This window comes from Drosophila ficusphila, unplaced genomic scaffold (genome assembly GCF_018152265.1).
Source record: "Drosophila ficusphila isolate 14025-0441.05 unplaced genomic scaffold, ASM1815226v1 contig_128, whole genome shotgun sequence".
Lineage (NCBI taxonomy): Eukaryota > Metazoa > Arthropoda > Insecta > Diptera > Drosophilidae > Drosophila > Drosophila ficusphila.
In genome coordinates, this window is record NW_025064017.1 from 1,134,123 (window position 1) to 1,154,192 (window position 20,070).

A 20,070-nucleotide genomic window follows, 5' to 3' on the forward strand; every position below is an offset into this window, starting at 1 on the left:
AATAAAAAATCTCACATTCCACCAACAAAAACTCCGAAAATTGCTGTCAAGCCGCCCACACCTAAACCTTCCAGTAAGACTCCCTCTCCCCAAGCAAGGCTCACTCGTTCCGAGACAAAAATGGCTCTAGCTGCGTCCGATCTTGCGCTGAATCAATTCATTGAGGTTTCAGATCGTCTCAGTGAATTCGAAGCGAGATGCAACACTCCGTCGCCGACTCCCCCGAGCATGTCCATGCTAAATATCCGACGCGAAGAGGTCCGAGCATTGTGGGAGCGCATCAAAAAAGAGTACGATGAGTGCAATGTACGCCTGATTTCAGCCGGAGACAGTGCAGCTGACAGCTTGCCAATTCTCCGAGCGAAATATAATTATTGCTACGGCGTCTACGAAAGGTGTGGTGCGAATATAGAGGATCTTATTGCGCAAGCTCCACGAACCCCCCAAATACAAGCTGATCCGTCCCAGACCTACGTTCCTTCAGGTTGTCGGCTACCTCCGTGTGATACCGAGGTCTTCACCGGCGATTATCTTCGTTGGCCGACGTTTAGGGACCTTTTCACGGCGATCTATATTAACAATCCAAGATTGACGCCGGTCGAGAAATTGTTCCACCTGAATTCCAAAACGAGTGGCGAAGCACACACAATTGTGGCAAAGTCGCCTTTAACTAACGATGGTTTTCGCTCAGCCTGGGATAACCTAACTAAGCGTTTCGAAAACAAACGGTTGTTAGTAAACAGTCATTTGAAAATACTGTTCAATGTGCAGTCCATCACTCAGGAATCTGGGCCAGCTTTGCGAGAGCTTCAAGACACCATCCAGAGTTGCCTTACCGCTTTAGAAACGAGCGATATTAGCACCGACAATTGGGATTGCCTATTAGTTTATATGGTCTCCGCCAAACTTCCAAAGTTGACACTTTCCCTCTGGGAGCAGTCGCTCCACAACAAGGTCGATGTTCCCACGTGGCAGGAGTTAAATAACTTCCTCACTGAGCGTCACAGGACACTAGAGGCCATAGATGATGTCCGTCCGTCAGGCTCTAGTCAGCCTCAGCCCAGAGCGGCAGCCTCTAATTCCACGGCACGCAGAATCCACTCCTTTGAAGCAAGAGTAGTACCCAGAGGTAGAGGGTGCGACTTGTGAAATCGAGAAAACCATCCAGTGCGGACATGCGCACGGTTTCTCCGGATGTCTGTCGATGAGCGGTCCGCGTATATCAAAGGCAAAAAGCTGTGTCTGAACTGCTTTGCACGAGGACATCAGCTACGGGACTGTGACAGCACTCATAGTTGCTTCACGTGCCGCGGCCGCCATCACACGCTTCTCCATCGAGGTAACGCGTCTCCAACGCTCTCGACTCCAACTCCAACTTCTTCGCCCAGGTCAAGACCAACTACGACCGCTCCAGCGACTACCAGTGCCGCAACCTCCACGGTGCAAAATTATCTTGCCACGGGTCATAGATCCGTCTTGCTGGGCACCGCCATTATTGACGTTTGCCATTTGGGATCAACCTTCAAGGCTCGTGCCTTGATCGACTCTGGATCGGAGGCAACATTCATGACCGAGCGGCTGTTCAACTTGATTAAGTTGCCTCATCAGATCATTCGAGCCCAAGTCTCCGGCTTAAGCCAAACACTGGCAGCAGAGTCCAAAAAGCTCTGCCAATTTTCAATTCGATCTCCGACCAGGCCTGGCCTGCAACTAGACGCGACGGCGTATGTCCTTCCACAATTAGCTGGTCAACTTCCGTCCTGCTCAATTCCGCAGCATTTCCTACGGGAGCTTCCCGATTTTTCTTTGGCCGACCCGAAATTTTATGAGAGTGCACAAATAGACGTGTTAATCGGGGCTGATCTGCTGCCTTCCATACTCCTAAGCGGCACCCGAGCAAACATCTGTGGCTCTCTTCTTGGTCAAGAGACTATATTCGGTTGGATCCTTACCGGACCAATACCAGCTGCTAGGCAAGAGCAAATTTCCGCTTTCTCCACTCGAATCTCCCATATATTTGCTCCACATCACCGAGCCTTCCAAGCCTTCCAAAAGGGGCTCCGCTTCTCAGCAGCGTTCGCGCCGGCAAGATCCGCCAACTCGCAGAGCGCTTGCTTCTCCACCGCGCTCAGCATCCTCGACACCAGAGCCCTCGACTCGCGCAGCGCACACTGCTCCGACGCTGGCAACCCTCCTTCAACACCACGTCGTCAACGTCCTTCCAACGGCTCTGGTCACCCTGGAGGCGGGTCCGAAGATCGTGGACACCGTGACTCTCATAGACCCCTGCTCGCCTCAAAGCTGCATCGACGCCACCCTGGCGTCCAGCCTTCGTCTGCCGACCACCAATGTCGGAAAGGAAAGGGTGTGCACGGCGATCCTCCGATCGAAGGTCGTCGAGGGAGCTGCGTTGGATGTCGTCCTAAAGATCGAACCCGGCGTCGGCGTCCGCACCCCCATCCGAGCGATCGACGAGTCTGTCGTCGGCCGCTACAAGGACCTTCCGCTGGCCGACAAGCGGTTCTATCTGCCGGCGTCGATTTCCATGGTCCTGGGTGCGGATGTCTACGCCAAGGTCATCCAACCAGGATTCCACCTGGTCGCCGAGGGATTGCCGGTGGCCCAGAAGACCATCTTTGGCTGGATCCTGTCCGGCGCCTGCAACCAGGGCTAATTATGTTGCAACGCCAGCGGTTGCAAGGGGGGGCGGAATGTTCAGGCCTCTCCCTCTCCCGGAGCTTCTCCCCACACCGCCCTCTCCCTCTCCCGAAGCTTGGAGCATGTCGCGCTCGGCCGTCCAGGCTCTCCACTCCCCGAGCGCGAGAAGTCTCCGCTGCGCCTCCAAGCGCCTAGCTTAGCTTAGCTTAAGTTAGTTACAAAACGTCAACGCATGAAATAAACGCCCGGCCGGTCCGCGCTATACCCGAAATTTCCAAGTAATTTTATTTTCGCGATCGCCGAGTGTGTTATTTCTTGCCCCCACAGCTTAACCCCGCCAGCCGTCACAGACCAGGAGTTTTGCTGCCTTCAAGAAGGACGCCCCGCCACTTCAATAACGACTCCGCTTATAGTGTCCGTCCGGGTTGTGCAACGAAAACTCGATGGTTTGGTTGGTCCCCATACAAACTTATATGAAAGGGCCTCCGCTTAGAGCGTTTCCGCTTTTAGCGACAAACCACTTATACGAACGAAATTTTCAAGAAAATTGAAAAATTTTACCGGATATTGCGTCGTGCAGAAAAAATAACATTGCAATAGTGCCAAATTTAAGCGTCAAAACACGCTGTGAGAAATGTATGTATGTATTTATTAGTGATCGGCACACGAAGGATCTTACACTGTCACTACTCTTTGTTAGTTTTAGCTGTCGCCTTAACAACGTTGCTGCGAGAGAGGGAGAGAGAAAATCGAAGTGCAATGCCGACGTCACACTGCGTGTGCAGACCTCATAGCCTATTCCATGAGATGTCCCGCTATAATTTTAGTTTTTTCTGCTTTTTTCCGAGTAAAACTAAAAGCGTAAATTCGGCAAATGCAAAATATGCAATAATAAGCTCACTCAGTTTTTAGTATTATGAGGAACCCATGCTTTTGAATTAAATTTATTAAATTTTTAGTTTTAATTAAAAAATTAATTTGATTTATTTTAAAAACCTATTACGAAAACGGCAACCATAAATAAACAAAAAAAAATATGATTTTTTGTTCCTTTTGCTTAGTGCGTCTTCCGGGTATAACGACGAAAAATCGTCGGTCCCTTGAAAGTCGCTATAACCGGATTCTACTGTATTGACAACTATAAGCATGGTCTGAGAGGGAGGTCTCTTCTATAGACTGCGGTTGGATTAACGTTGAGGGTGTTATAACTACAATAAAAATAGTCATTTTTTTTTTTTTTTTTTTTTTTTTCTAACCCCTTTATTTATTACATCTATTCAATAGAATATTAAGTAATTGTTTTGGAAGACAACATGTGGGCTTAACTTATTACCAACACCATTGTGTTGGTATAACTTTTTTAATTTCGCTTATTTTTATTTACTTAATTTTATTCTGTTAATGGTGCGCTAATGCTGTGGGAGTTCTCCCTTTTAGTCTTCGTGGTTGTGCTTCTCTTCTCGGAATGTCTCTTAGGCTATGATTCTGGTGCGCAAGTAATTTTTGGATGTGGATAATGCAATTCTGCTTAATTATCTTTGAGATCGTCTGTATTCTTAGCTCTCTGTGGATGTGGTCATTTGTTGTGTATCTGTCTGAGTTAGTTAATATTCTTAATATTTTCGACTGGGCTCTTTGTATATCCATGTTGTCAAGTAATATCTCCCTGAATAGATTCCAGTTCGTTTTGTGGTTGTGGCTCGGAGTGTTGCTTGTCAGGTCTGGTGTGCTTTTTATAGTTACTAAGATTGGTGAGTGGTCTGATGATAGGTCCAGGCTTGACTTTATTTTTATGTTTGGTGTGTCAAGTTTTTGGTAATGCAAAAGTCAATCAAGTTGGGAAGTTTTTTTGTATCAGTTGGCCAGTATGTTGGCTCTCCTGTACTTATTGTACGGCTATTATTGGCTTTGATAGCTTCGTAAAGTTGTCTTTCCTTTGCATTTGTCAGGCGCGATCCCCACATGGCATTCTTGCCGTTGTAGTCTCCTCCCGCCAGGTATCGATTCCCAAGCGAATTTAGGTAGTCTAGGTATTGCTCTTTCGTGTTATTAAATTTGGGTGGGCAGTAAACAGCCGAGATGTTAAGTTGTCCAAACTGGTCCGAAATTGTTATTGTCGTGGCTTGTATGTTTGCAGCCTTATAGCCTTCTACTTCTGCATATTTTAGGTCATTTTTGATTATGATTGCTGTGCCTCCAAGGGCTTTGTTGTCTGGATGGTTTGTGAAGAATATGTTATAGTCAAGAATGCTGATGTATGTTTTGTCTGTGGCGTGGGTCTCTGAAATTAGCATTATGTCAATCTGGTTTTCTTGTAGAAAGCTCTTTATTTCTAGGATATGGCGCGATAGTCCATTTGCATTCCAGACTGCGATAATCAAATTATTGTTTGTCAAGTTTGGATACAAGTATGGTAACTATGTTCATCATGCTTGACATCTGTGCAATCAGTTGTTTCATAAGTGTCTTCAGTACTTGCATGTCCTCTTGTTGTTGGTTATTGTTTGTTGGAATGGACGGCTCATCATTGTGTATGAAGGTTTGGTGGGTTGATGTTGGAGGTTTGTTTTTTTGTAGGGCTTCTGCGTATGATATTTTAGGATTGATCAGGTCAGGTGTACTTTTTGTGGCAATTTCGGGTGGGGTCTGGATTTGTGGTATTTCTTTTTGCCGGAGACTTGGATATTTTTTAAGTTGGAGGGCTTTGTAGACCATACAACCTTTATAGGTGTGGTTCTCGCTACAGAGAGCGCATTTTATTTGGCTCTTGTCAGAGTTGGTTATTTGTAGGTGGCAGTTGGCTGATTGGTGTTTACCAGCGCATTTTACGCAAATGGGATCTCTCGTACAGTAATTTCTTGTGTGTCCGTATTTTTGGCAGTTTGTACATTGCGGTATTATACGTTTTTGGTGCGGTGGTTCAAAAGTAACTTTGCAGTGTAATAGATGGCTTATTTTGTATATGTCTTTATTGTTATTTTGCCATTTAAGTTCAATTGAGAAGAGGGGTAGCAGCTTTTTTTGTGTCATTGCGTTGAATGTTGTGGATGTTTAGTACTGTATGCCCAAGGTCGGCTAGTTCGTTAATTATTTCGTTTTTTTCGGTAGCATGATGTACATGGCGGAGTATTACTTTAAATCCTCTCTGATCTTTCGGTCTGTACGTGTAAAAAGATAAAGAGGCAATCTTTAAGCAACTTATGGATGTTTGTGTAATAGATGGTGTATAGAGTGTATACTTTCTTGCGGTTGTATTTTTATTTCGTTCGTTGAGAGTGCTTTTAGCTCGAGTTTTGTCTCGGGCAGTGAGTTTAGTGCAGTTGTTAGTGCGTGGATATTTTCTACATTTTGTACGTAGATCGGTGGAGGTTTGGGTTTTCGCTGTGGTATTTGCGCGATTAGGTTCCGGTCTGTCCCATTGTCGCTTTGAGTTTCATCGTCTTGCTCATGCGCCAGCAACTCAAAGCGGTTGTTTGAGCGTGGTTCTGCTAGCCAATACTCTTTGAGTGTTTTTTGAGTGGCTCTTTGGTTTTTACTCCGTTGTTTTTTGGTTGAGTTCGTTTGCTCGTTTACTTGTCCAGGCGACTGTTTGTCACGAGTCCGTTTAAGGCTTTGTTGGTTTAATTCGGTAAATGTTGTTGTTATAGAACAGGACGATCTAGAGGAGTAGCAGTAGTAGTTGTTGTTGTTAGGGGAGCTGTCGTTGTTGTAGTTGTTGCAGATGTTGTGGAGAGTGGCAGAGACGATGTTAAAAGCTTGGAGTTTATTTGTTTGGTACTTGCTGCGGTATTGGATATCGTTGTTGGTAATTTTGTGGGTTGTGTTGACGTTGAGGTTGGCGGGAGAGTAGAGAGCGGGGGCAGCGGTGAGGTGCATTGCTCGCTCCAAGGTAATTGCTCCATAGGGAGAGCGGCTGGTGTGTTTTGCGTTGCTTGTAAAAGCGCGGGAGAGCAAGAGCGTGCTCTCTGAGGTTGCACTGAGAGGGTGCTATGTGCACTGTTGTTGTCGGCGCTTGACTTTATTGTAAAGTAAGCGTTGTTGATGCTTGAGCGAGGGCGCGCGCTCTGAGTTTGAGCGCAACGCTCACTCATTTTTGTTTGGAGCTTGCTTTTTTGTTTATGATAGGTTTAATAAGGTAAGCACAGGGTTTTTTTTTGTGTGGGAAAGCGTCTTTTCGCTGGGGTTTGTTGGGTTCACTAGTGGGCCTATATTTTCGCAGTTGGATGCTGGTAAAATAAGAGTTTTCACTGAGCGATTGAAAAACACGTCCATACGCGGCGGCGTTCGAACTCGAATTTTCTAAAGCCCTTTTCCGATTACAGCTAGATAAACTTCGCAAACTATCGCACATTCCTACAAAATATCTTATAAAAACCTTTCTTAACATTTGCCCAAAAACGTGTAGGATAAGTCATTTGAAAATTTACTAACATTACAAAAAAATTAGTCAATTAATCAATTAATCAGTTTAGTTGGCGATATGCAAAAAACTTTCCCGGAAGTATAATCCCGGCGTTTGTCATCATCTAGTAACCCAAATGTCTTACAGACCAATTAAAATGGGACATGAGTGTTAATATTTTGCAGTCTATGAATGAGGTTGGGCCTGGTACTTTATTATGAAGAAGTCGTAGGTAATAGCTTTTACTATTTTCGGTTGTACTTCCAGGCGAACGTGGCTACCTCGACCCAACTAGATCTATTCTACCCCCTATCTGAGCTTAAAGCTCAGCCATCAACCCGGCTCCTCCGATAAAGTCAAGGAGCTTTGTTGGTCGATGCTTCCGGAGGTCCCAAGTGGTAAGGGACCTGGAACCGAGGGTTCTTCTTCTCAGGCTACTTAGTGCTGGGCAGTCTAATATTATGTGTAGGGAGGTTTCATCCTCGCTATTACAGAATCTGCATGTCTTGCTGTTCACAATCTCTATATTACCTAGTTTACTCCTTAGTCTATTTTATTTTTTACTTTACCTTTACTCATATGCAATATTTTTTTGTAAAATCCATATGCACATGTGCACTGTTGCAGAAAATAATCTGCAAGAATTATTTAATAATAATACAACAATGTATTATTATTTGAAATTAAAATGGTTCTTGTAAAATATTTTGAGCTATATTGATGTCAATTTTAGTTGCTATTATTAAAAATCTTTAACCATTTTGTCATTTCAGAATTTATTCGTAAAAAATTACCATTTAAAATTGTTCAACTCGTCAATGATAACAATTTAAATGATTTTCTGGGTGGATGGATGGACAACAAAGTAAGAGCTCTAATATTTGAACCTTATAGGTTAATAAGGCTCCGGTACCTACTCACTGCATTTGAGTTTTACGACCGTGTTGCATTTGGGTAAGATACGCATTTTGTTTGTTTAGCATACAAATTAAACATTTAATTATTGTTATCCTTATCAGTATCGCTAGCGAAGAGTAGGTTTGAAAATTTAGCCAACGGGTCATCATGCTTGCTCTTGCCTTCATATTTAATTCTTATTTAAATTTCGCACCACCATAAAGGTAGGGGTTTTGGTGTCTTTTTTTGGTTTTTTTATTTAGGCTTAGGGCAGACTCAATTAAACACAATTTATTAATCGTTACTGCATTAATATTAGGTGAGAAGATATCGACGCATTTTCGCGAATGTATCGTATGTTGAAAAATCCAATTTTACAGGAGAAGCTTTTTTTGAAGTGAAAACTTCTTTAGCGGCGCTGAGCAGGGTAAAAACATTCAAACTCGCGTCAGGGTTCCGTTATGCTGATCGAAAAAGCGTAAGATCGAGGGAAAGGGAGAGGAACTAGTATCTCCCACTCTTTCTACCGTGCCTGAGTCATGGTACAATTATACAAGGTAGTCTCGTCGACTGCAAAATCGCTCGGGTTTCTTCCCCTATGGTTCAGTGCGCTCGGGATTTCGAAGTGAGAGGTTGTCCGCGGACGATTTTTTCTCAAAACGTTAACCCTTGTGTGCTTGTGAAAAATACTTGTTGCAATTATTGCAGCAAGCACATATAAGGCGTAACATGTAATATTGCAGAAAAATATTTTGAAATGTGAGCAATATGGGAGCGAGTCCTGAAGGGCAGCTTCGTGTAAAAACCAAAAATTTCGGAAAAATTAATACTCATGGTCATATAACAGTCCTTTTTAAACCCCGTGCACAGCATAAGGGTAAAACGACATCATCTTCTTCTGTTTCTTTCGCACTTACGGGAAAACACCCTCTCACTCGCACTCATTGTAGTGCCCAATAGGGGGGAAAAAAAAAGCCGACGAGACTACCTTGTACTTACACTTACATAAATAGGTTCGAATCAAAACTGTTTGTTTCTTACTTCAGTTATCATAAACCAATTGTATCAGTTGTAAAAATTTGCGATGATGATTCTGGTAATAACGATGGTGTAAAAGTCGTTGAAATTATAGATGGAAGTTGATTTTTCTGAGAGATAAAATTTAATGTAATATATACAGGCAGGCTTCGGTTTTCACTTTCACAAGATTCTCTCGTTCTCGTTTTTGAAAACGAGAATTAATGCTCCCGTTTTCATTTTCACAAGACTTTTTCGTTTTCAAAAACGGGCAAGTTTTTTTTGTCGAAATGAAAAGTAAATGCCTTTTTCTACATTAAATCGGTTCTTAATTGCAAAAGGAAAAAAAAAGTTGACTCCTTGGTCTATTGATGTTCATTTCACATCATCAGTAGGTCAATCTAATTCGTATTTATTTTTTAAATAATTATTTTCTGACCCCACCTTGATTTCATACATAAAATATTTGCCGTCGGCAACAACAAATTTCGTTTTGCTAAGGGGCCGATAAATCTATTGCCAAAAGCTATCGTCAATGCTGCCGTACTTGTAGTGGAACGAAACACCCACTTAAAAATACTTATAAAATGAAAACGAAGAAAAAAATATTTGTAAAGAAAAGTTAAATAAGCTTTTTATAAATAAATATGATTAATTTAGTTTCTTAAATGGCAAAAGTGCAGTAAAAAAGTGGTTGAGAATAGTGGAATGAAAGCTGCAAAAAGGTGGCAGCCCCTTATTGTGGGAAACAGCTGATATCTAATGGAGGCTTATTTGAACTTTTAAAATTGTAAGTAAGACAACTTAATTTACCGATCGTCAGACATATTAAAAACACATGTGCTGCATCTAAAATGTCTCGATTTTCTTAAATCAATCAATTTCTGCCTTCTTTTGGCTTCAAAACAGGCAATTGAAAATATAAAAGGCATTTTTTCGCGTTGTTTACTTTTGACCAAAAAAACTAGAAAAAAAAGTGAAAACCGGAGCCTGCCTGATAAATAACGATATAATATTATAAATAACAACATATAAATTGCCATTGCCAATAAATAAACATTGTATTCTACCTCTCTCATAAATGATAGTACTTTTTTACTTATAATTAAACACAACGTTAATATTGAAGTTTTCACTTCTGCCGGCACTCCCGAAGTGCTACCGGTGTTTTTTTTATTTAATCTCTTAGGAGCACTGTACCATACGATAAAATTGAAACTAAATTTTTATCGGAACTATAGGGTTTTCCGTTATAATATTTCACAGGGTAGTGAGACATAAGTTGCCTAATAATTTTGCATTAACATCCCAATTCGAAAAAAAGCGACATACGATACTTTCGCGGAAATGCGTCGATATGTTAGGGAACACCTGCTGGACTATATCGCAAACTTCAAAATTATAATGTTTTATAAGAAACTTCATTACCAATAAATGATTTTTATTGACACAGGTCTGCCCTTATTATACCCTTGCAGAGCAAAAGGGTATTATACCGGCAGGCTCCGGTTTTCACTTTTTTTTCGTTTTCGTTTTTGGGCGAAAACGCACGTTTTCGTTTTAGGTGCTCCGATTTTCACAAGCTTTTTGTCATCGTTTCGTTATCGGAATGGTTAATTTCGTTTCTCACTGTTCAAACAGCTGACTTGTTTTGTTGGTCAAAAGTAAACAACGCGAAAAATGCCTTTTATATTTTCAATTACCTGTTTTAAAGCCATTTAAGAAACGAAATTAATCATATTTATTTATAAAAAGCTTACATTTCTTTACAAATATTTTTTTCTTTGTTTTCATTTTATAAGTATTTTTAAGTGGTTGTTTTGTTCTATTTACTACAAGTACGGCAGCATTGACGATAACTTTTGGCAATAGATTTATCGACCCCTTAGCAAAACGAAAGTTGTTGTTGCCGACGGCAAATATTTTATTTATGAAATTAAGATGGGGTCAGAAAAGAATGATTTAAAAAATAAATACGAATTAGATTGATCTACTGATGGTGTGAAATGAACATCAATAGACCAAAGAGTTAACTATTTTTTTCCTATTTTTTATGTTCGGAGCAGACAGCCAGCACCTAATTTTATGCACATGGGTGTAAGGAGTTAAAAGCCGCTCTTCAAGCCACTCTTTGTTTTATCTACATATGTTATCTATAATCGTCAAAGTGACAGTATAAAGAAGCCGCGCTTTCGGCTTATCTCACCTCACTCAAGCAATAAGTTATCTCGCATACATTGCTCGCAAATATCGAAAACGAAAACATAGAGTTGCAGCTCCAAAAAAACATACACTTAATTTAACTAAACCTATTCGTGCGTTTGGTTATTTACAAGGGTGGCATATTCGTCGTCTTCCCCACGAACAGCAATTAAGAACAGATTTTATGTAGAACAAGAAGAGAAGCTAGCTTCGGCAAGCCGAAGCTTATATACCCTTGCAGTCATCAAATACAGTGGTGGCCGTATTTGATGACTGCAGTCGGCAAGCCGAAGCTTATATACCCTTGCAGTCATCAAATACAGTGGTGGCCGTAAGTATTTTGTCAAAATAAAAGTGAAATATACTCGAAACCTAAACTTGCTTCTTTTAACTTTTGGTATCAATGGAAAGGTAGTTCAAATGCCGTTTGAATGATACCATACTTTTCTCAACTCATTCGATATTTATTGAAAAGGGCAATTTAAAAAAAAAAGTAAAAAAAACTTTTTCCCTCGGCTTCAAAACTAAAATTTTTGGATGCAAAAAGTTTCTTTAATCAAAAATAATAGGAACTGCAAAAAGAATTTTTCAAAAATAATTTTTCTTCTATTTTTTATGACTTTTTTGAAAATGACTAGAAATACGCATTTCAGCCATATTTTTCTCTTTTCCATACAAATTTTTTCCGACATTGTCACCTTCAAAAATCATAAAAAATAGAAGAAAAATTATTTTTGAAAAATTCTTTTTGCAGTTCCGATTATTTTTGAATAAAGAAACTTTTTGCATCCAAAAATTTTAGTTTTGAAGCCGAGGGAAAAAGTTTTTTTGACTTTTTTTTTTAAATTGCCCTTTTCAATAAATATCGAATGAGTTGAGAAAAGTATGGTATCATTCAAACGGCATTTGAATTACCTTTCCATTGATACCAAAAGTTAAAAGAAGCAAGTTAAGGTTTCGAGTATATTTTACTTTTATTTTGACAAAATACTTATGGCCACCACTGTATGTCGAACAAAATGCATAAAGGCTAAACAACATCGAAGCTAAGACGATTTTTCTGTTCATTTTCGATATTTTCGACTATAGATCATATGGGAGCTATATGATATAGTTGTTAGATTTTGATCAAATTTAATTCGTAATTCAAGAGTTGTTAGAAAACTTTATATTCTAAAAATCATGCTTATCTAATAAAAAACAACGATGTTATCATTATATTTCCGTTATTTCTATATAGATTTTTCTTTCCTATGGTAGCTATAAGATATAGCTGTCCGATTTTTATGAAACTTTTTCTCAATATTAGGGTTGTTAAAAAACTTGATATTTAAAAAATCATGCTCGTGGGATAAAAAAAAGATGTTATCAATTTATTTCCATTAATTCTATATATATTTTTCGATCTTTCCTATGGCAGCTATATGATAGAGTTGTCGGATTTTGATAAAATTTAATCCGAAATTCAATAATAATTAGAAAATGCCATATGGAAGAAAATTTTTTATTTCATTCTCTTGTATTGGAGCTATCCGATATAGTCGGCCGATCCGGCCCGATCCGAGTTATTGCACGCAGTTTATCAGTCGGAACGAGCCGGATCGGCCGACTATATCGGTTAGCTCCCATACGAGAGAATGAAATAAAAATTTCTCACGCCGTTGTTTATTAACAGATCAACTTGATTTCTTCCAGATGGCGTTTTCTAACTACTATTGAATTTCGGATTAAATTTTGTCAAAATCAGATAACTCTATTATATAGCTGCCATAGGAAGGATCTTAAATTATATACCTACATGTACTAGCTGACCCGGCAATCGTTGTTTTGCCACCAGATGACTTTATAATTTCTCTACAAAATTTACTCAGTTCTAGACTTATGTATTATAAAGTCATCTGGAGCGCTATAAACCATGAGGGAATATAAAAATAACAAAAAGCAAACATTATTTTTAATAAGTTTGTTTATGGGGAAGACAACCAATATGCCACCCTTGTAATTAAATAACGCACGAGTAGGTTAAGTTAATTAAAGTATGTTTATTTTGGAGTTGCAACCTTTATGTTTTTTCGTTTTTTGATATTTGCGCGAACAATGTATGCGAGATGAGTTGATGCTTGATCTGAGGTGAGATAAGCCGAAAGCGCGGCTTCTTTATACCATCGTTCTCACGAGTAGAGATAACATAGATAACATAGTTAAGAGAAGCTTGAAGAGCGGGTTCGAAATATGACTGCAGCGGTACACCTATGCGCATCAAATTATGTGCTGGCGTTCTGCTCCGAACATACTCCCCCCGTTGGAAGAGGTAGGGTTCCAACTATATGGAAATCGATGAGCAGAACGGTTCGGAGACGGCTCCCAGGATGATGCCCGTAGCTGTACGGACCAGAGCTACTCTGATGATGTCCAAGCGGCCATGCTAGAGATGGAATGTGGTCCTCCTTTAACAATACGATGCATCCGATCGCAGTCTTCAGGCAACGAAACTGGCTTTCCTGATGAGAAGTCCTCAATCTTCGAAGATCGCTTTCCTATGGAAGTAATAGTTAAACAATCAGTAGGATCCTGGACATTGGCAGATGAAATAGATCTTTGATTTGGTAGCCTTGTCATCCTTCCAGAAACGATCCAACCAAGCTTGGTGTTCTGAAGAGTTGGCAAGTTGCTATCCAAATGCATTTGCCCCATGGCAATTATTTCGAAAAATAGACCAGCTCCAATTAGCAGGTCAATATGTTGCGATTTATCGAAGTGAGGATCAGCGAGCGAAATATCCTTTGGAATCCTCCATCCTGTTGCATCTATGTCGAAGTGAGGTTGATAGTCAGTGATACTTGGCGTCACAACTGCTGTGAATGAAGCACGATAGCTTGCATCTCGTGACTGCGCAAGAATGTCGACTGACCTGTCCGACTTTACGGACGATTTTCCGATCCCCGAAATGGGTGTAAGCGATGGCCTATGCTTCAACTTTAACTGGCTAGCTAGGCGCGAAGTTATGAAGTTGGATTGAGAACCTGAATCCAATATAGCTCGACAAGGTATAAACGTACCAACTCTATTTTTTAGGTAGAGAATAGCAGTTGGAAGCAACACGTAGTCAGTCGGCGTAATATTTGAGGTTCTGGGTGGAGGGTTTGTCGCATGATGATGAGACTGTGATGAGGTGGATGGCAATGGCTGAGAGTTCAGGAGTGGGTCGGATGATGGAGACGAAAATGATTTGGAAGATGCTGAAGGCTTCGGGGTCATATGCAATAATGAATTATGCTTCCTGCGACAATGCCTGCAATGAGATGCCTTGCATTGCTGCAGTTGATGCCCCTTGCGCAAGCAGTTCAGGCAAAGGTGCATCTTCTTTGCTTCTCGAAATCGAAGGTTCGAACTCAAATTCAAAAACCGGGAGCACTTCGGCAAATGATGGTCCCTACCATTGCAAAATAGGCATACCATGGGATTTGAGTTGCTAGCAGAAGCGAAAAGTACATTCGAATAATGTCTATGCAAGTTTTTTCCCACCTGCTGGCCTGGTGTTTGAGTTACCAAGGCTTGATCCAAATTTTCCATCATCCTACACCTCCTCTCCAAAAACGACTCCATGGCAGTCCATGTTGGAGGCTCAGCAATGGGCAAGACCTCTTCCCATTTTTCCAGCGTCCTCTGATCCAGCTTGTGAGCGACGATGTGAATCAAAAGTCCATCCAAAATTTGCTCCGTAGTAGCCAGGGTTCGGATTGCTCGAAGATGAGAATTCAGTGAATCGCTGAGCTCCCGTAGACCCTTGGCAGATCCCTTCTCGACACCCTTCAAACCAAATATAGCCTTTACGTGTGCCTGGAAATGTAAGATTTTATTATCGAATCGATTTAGGAGTAAATTCAAAGCCTTCTGGTAGTTTGCATTTGACGGTTCGAGCGAGCGTATGGTTTCCAAAGCCACACCGCCTAAACTAGACCGCAAATACTGAAGTTTTTCGATATCAGTTAGCTCTTCGTTATTTCCAATGACCGTATTGAAGGTGGCGAAAAAGTCCGGCCAATCTGAGTAGGATCCATAAAAACGAGCTACCTCCAGAGCAGGTAATCGAGGTTTTCTGGGCCGAAAAGAAAATTCTGCGTTATTCGTCATGTCCAAATATGTTAAATTGGAAGCTGTGGCACCAGCAAATTGCAATTTGCGTTGGGCCGCTAAGCATCGATTTAGCTTAGCCTCCACATCCATGAAGACTTCCGAAAACTCCATCCTTGTGGCACCCGTCATCTCGGCAAAGTCCAGCCTCTCCAGAGCTGTCTGGGCAGAATCAAAGGCCAAGTTTTGTGCCTCGATCCATTTCAACCGCGCGAGAATATCGGCTTCATCAAACTGGCTAATATTTTTGTCTACTAAATAATTTTTTAGCGAGTTGGTTTGCCGTAAAATGGATTGAACTTTGGCCCGAAAGAATTCTATTTCACTTGGTCCATTTTGAGGCTGACTTTCGCTCACAGAATTTTGCATTTTAGTTAATCACAAAAAAAAATAAAAAGCAAAAAGTAATTTCTAATCAAGTTTGCTTTGCACACAACACCCTGTGGTTTAAAGCGCGAAAATTTAGAGCACCAAGCGTCACCGAAAGGTTAGGGAACTTTGTTTTGTTGTTGTTGCTTGTGCACAGTTTTTGCCCGATTAGCAAAAGCGAAAGAACAGCGCGAAATGTACAAAAATCAAACGCCCGGCTAAATGCACTTTGTATGCGCGTTTGTGTGTTTGTGACCGAATGCCAGCAAACGACGACAAATGTTTAACCGATTTGAACCAAAACGAAAATTGAGTTGCAGACTCCGATTTAAACGAAAATTACGTGAACGAATATCACGTCGGGGTCACCAAAATGTTTATGGGGAAGACAACCAATATGCCACCCTTGTAATTAAATAACGCACGAGTAGGTTAAGTTAATTAAAGTATGTTTATTTTGGAGTTGCAACCTTTATGTTTTTTCGTTTTTTGATATTTGCGCGAACAATGTATGCGAGATGAGTTGATGCTTGATCTGAGGTGAGATAAGCCGAAAGCGCGGCTTCTTTATACCATCGTTCTCACGAGTAGAGATAACATAGATAACATAGTTAAGAGAAGCTTGAAGAGCGGGTTCGAAATATGACTGCAGCGGTACACCTATGCGCATCAAATTATGTGCTGGCGTTCTGCTCCGAACAAAGTTATTATAATTTATAACACTGTTAAATAATACCAGTCTCTTAATGCTATAGCGTGAACAATATTTTTTGTGAGTCCATCTTTTGCTAATACAAACAAACTGGATGGTTTACCCACTCGAGAGCATGCCACGTATAATTGTCCGTGTGAAAAACATGGTGTTTTTAAATCTAAGCCACAAATAGACATCGTTTGACCTTGGGATTTGTTGATAGTCATTGCAAATGCCAATCTAATCGGAAACTCGATTCGTTTGAATTGAATTGGCGCATCAAGTATAATAGGAATCCTTGGTATTAGTATATTTTCACCTCTGAACTTTCCATTTAAAATGCTGGCTTCGATCACGTTGTTCATTAATTTTTTAATAACTAATCGCGTACCGTTGCACAGTCGGGGCGGGTTCAAATTTCGAAGTAGGATAATTGGAGATCCAACCTTTAATTTTAAATTATGCGTTGGCATGCCTTGCGAATCCAGTGAGTTCAAAAACTCTGTTGGAAAATTTATTGCTTCGCTGTCGTCGCAAAACTGTATCAATAAATTTATATGATACCAAGCTCCCTGGCAACAATATTTTTGATTTAAACTGTCAACGTCTAAATTTTTTGCCGCTAAAATTGCTCTTTCTGCAAGCCACTCATGATTTATGTACTGTGAGTGTAAATCGGGAAATATTTGTTCAATTAGAGTATCTTGCGAATCAGCGATTGTGCAAAAATCGGTCGGTAATTTTACGTATCCAGTTTCATCTATACCAAATTTTCCATCACCGATATCTAAGAGTTGTTTTGAAAATGTTTCTGCGGATGGATCTCGAAGCATTTGAAAGCGCATATTTACTTTTAGCTGTAATTTTTCATCATTACGCCACAAAGGAGATGATTTTAGGCAAGCGTTGATCTCATCAGCGTATGTTGAACGTGGAATGACTGGAAGTGTTTGTCTGAAATCACCTGAAAGAACCAACAGAGTTCCGCCAAATAGTTTGTCGTTGTTTTTAATATCTTTCAATGTCCTGTTCAACGCCTCAAGCAAAACAACGTTTATGACGCTCTCCAATATCCGCTAATATTCGTCATATGACGATGCGTCTGGCATAAAATGAATCCAGGTTATTATAATCACAACGTGCATTCACGCGATTGGCAAGTGCGCTTCCGGAATCCTCTCCGCCCATAAAGTAGATTTGTAAGAATTTATGTTGTTCATTTGGCATTGGCAGCAGTGAGCCCATTTTATGATAAACTTGGCCTCTAATTTTGAATGTAGAATTGTAATTTTGACCATTTGCATTAGTATTTCGAACTATTTCTGTTGCTGCGAACGATGTCATTTGAAAGCATGAATTAAATGTTCGAATTGACTTCAGGAACACGTTAGAATCTGGATCCGTGCCGATAAGTAAGCCGTTCAATGGTTCAGGTGGTGTTTCAATTTCTGGTAGTTGCACTTTTCCTGACGCGCAACACATCCCAGCTGGCTCATTTTTAAATTTCAGAGCATGACAATGCGGACATTCCTTGTCCTTAGCACCAATTACCACTTTTGAGTGAGCATAATACTCAATATCGGGCTCATACTGGAATGCTAGACGCAGTAATGAATTATATATAAATGCTCCATGTTCCTGTTGTCGTTGATGGTCATTTGTTCTGCCTCTATTGACTGTGACTGTGGTTGTCGTTGTTCTAATCTTCTGACTTCATTGCGTTCAGCTCGTGCAACTTCTGGCTCTTCTCTGACTTCATTGCGTTTAGCTCGTGTATCTACTGGCTCTTCTCTGACTTCATTGCGTTCAGCTCGTGTATCTTCTGGCTCTTCTTGATGCATTATTTCGCATGTATCGAGATCTACTTGTATCACGGCTCAAAGTAACCGCTTTGCGTTTTCTTGGCTTAGCTCACTGGACAAAACACTCATAAATAGAATTAATGATTTTACTTAATGATGAAGGATTTTTGCCCCAGTTTAAATTGATTTTAAATGCTATGGTAGCGTGTTTTTGTCAGTGTGATAAGGTAGAAACTCACTTTATATGCGATTTTTGGTATATCGAACACGATTTAAGAGGATGAAAAATAGACGTTTGGTAATTGTCAGACTTACTCAATACGCTCACAATTTCATGAGAATCGGTATAGCCGTTTTGGAGGAGTAAGGTCACAAAAACTGTGACACGAGCATGATTTTCAAAAGATGGAGTTTTTTAATTACCCTTAAATCGAGAAAAAATTTTCTTTGATATTCGACAACGTTATCATATAGCTGCCATATGAAATATCGAAAAATCTATATAGAAATAACGGAAATAAAATTATATATTAACATCGTTATTTTTCATCAGACAAGCATGATATTATATTTGGAATATAGAGTTTTCTAATGACTCTTGAATTGCGAATTAAATTTCATCAAAATCGAACAACTATATCTTATACCTGCCATATGAACAATAGTCAAAAATATGGAAACTGAACAGAAAAATCGTGATAGCTTCGATGTTGTATAGCTCTTATGTACTTTGTTTGACCAATTTGATGACTATATAAACTTCGGCTTGCCGAAGCTAGCTTCCTTTCTTGTTTAATTTAAAGTTAGAATATAGAGTTTTCCCACGACTTTTGAATTACGAAATAAATTTCAGCAAAATCGGACGACTATATCATATAGCTGCCATATGAAAAATAGTCGAAAATATGAAAAATAATAGAAAAATCGTTATGCGAGGACTCTTGATTGTTTAACATAAAATTGACTTCACCCCGGTCAAGAACGAGACGGCCCACGGCCGACTTTATTCGCGGTCCAGATGGGTGCGGTGTCAGTCAGCTTCTGCAAATAGGATTATCTGGTGGATATAAGTGTGGCCAATTGACAGTACATTCCAAATACGTTCACTCAAACGGTGAAGCTATGAAAGACTTAAAACATCCTGGTGATGGTGATATTCAGCGAGGGTGAGTTTCCTAACTTCAAGCACCTTTTCTGGTCAGATAAATAAATAATAATAAAAAGGGTTTTATTGATACACGCTCTTCTAAGGTGACGAGGGAGTGCGATGTACCTGGACACTGCTTCCGTACTTTAGTATTTGTGCTGCTTGATCGTATAATAATTCCCTTTATCCGTAGCAAATGCTACTGAGAGTATAAGTATCTGTAGCTCCATTACGATCATTCTACTTCGAAAAAGCAATTTTTCCTAAACAGAATGAGCTCCTATGTGTCGGGAAGAGCATCTCCTCCTATTATGTCATTTTGAACATAGTTTAGAGGATTTTCTGTGTCTTCTATTGTATTGGTGAATGTAACGAGCTGATATGCTTTAAGCGGCTAGCTCAGGAGTTGTATGTGTTTGTCCCACTGTATTTATATTTTGTGGCCACCCTACTGACAAGCAAGAATAAAAAGATTAAGGATCTCTAGAGCGTTTATATACTCTCGGGCCCGACAGAAAATCTAATTGTGTAGTTGTGTAGGTTTTCCAAACATACGCCCTTACAGCTGAATCGCTTGTCGTCACCAAGACAGACCACGCATATACCGGATCCCGTTCAGGTGAACTCTGTATGAGACATGTTTTAGATGCTAATTTAATTCTAATTTTAAATTTAACGGCCTAATTTTGCGCCAGAAATGTAAGTACTAATTCCTTTAGGAGCTGCAGAGTGTCAGTAGTAGATACTA

At 40.3% G+C, this 20,070-nt stretch overlaps 1 protein-coding gene across 2 annotated transcripts in view; it reads left to right on the forward strand.

Annotated features, from left to right (window-relative positions):
* Positions 1-20,070, forward strand: part of LOC108100543 (dnaJ homolog subfamily C member 16) — a 451,288-nt gene that overhangs the window by 145,343 nt on the left and 285,875 nt on the right. For both annotated transcript variants that reach the window (XM_043209499.1, XM_043209500.1), the window contains exon 5: positions 7,834-8,014. In XM_043209499.1, the coding sequence (XP_043065434.1) occupies positions 7,834-8,014 (181 nt within the window). The remainder of the gene's footprint in view (positions 1-7,833; positions 8,015-20,070) is intronic.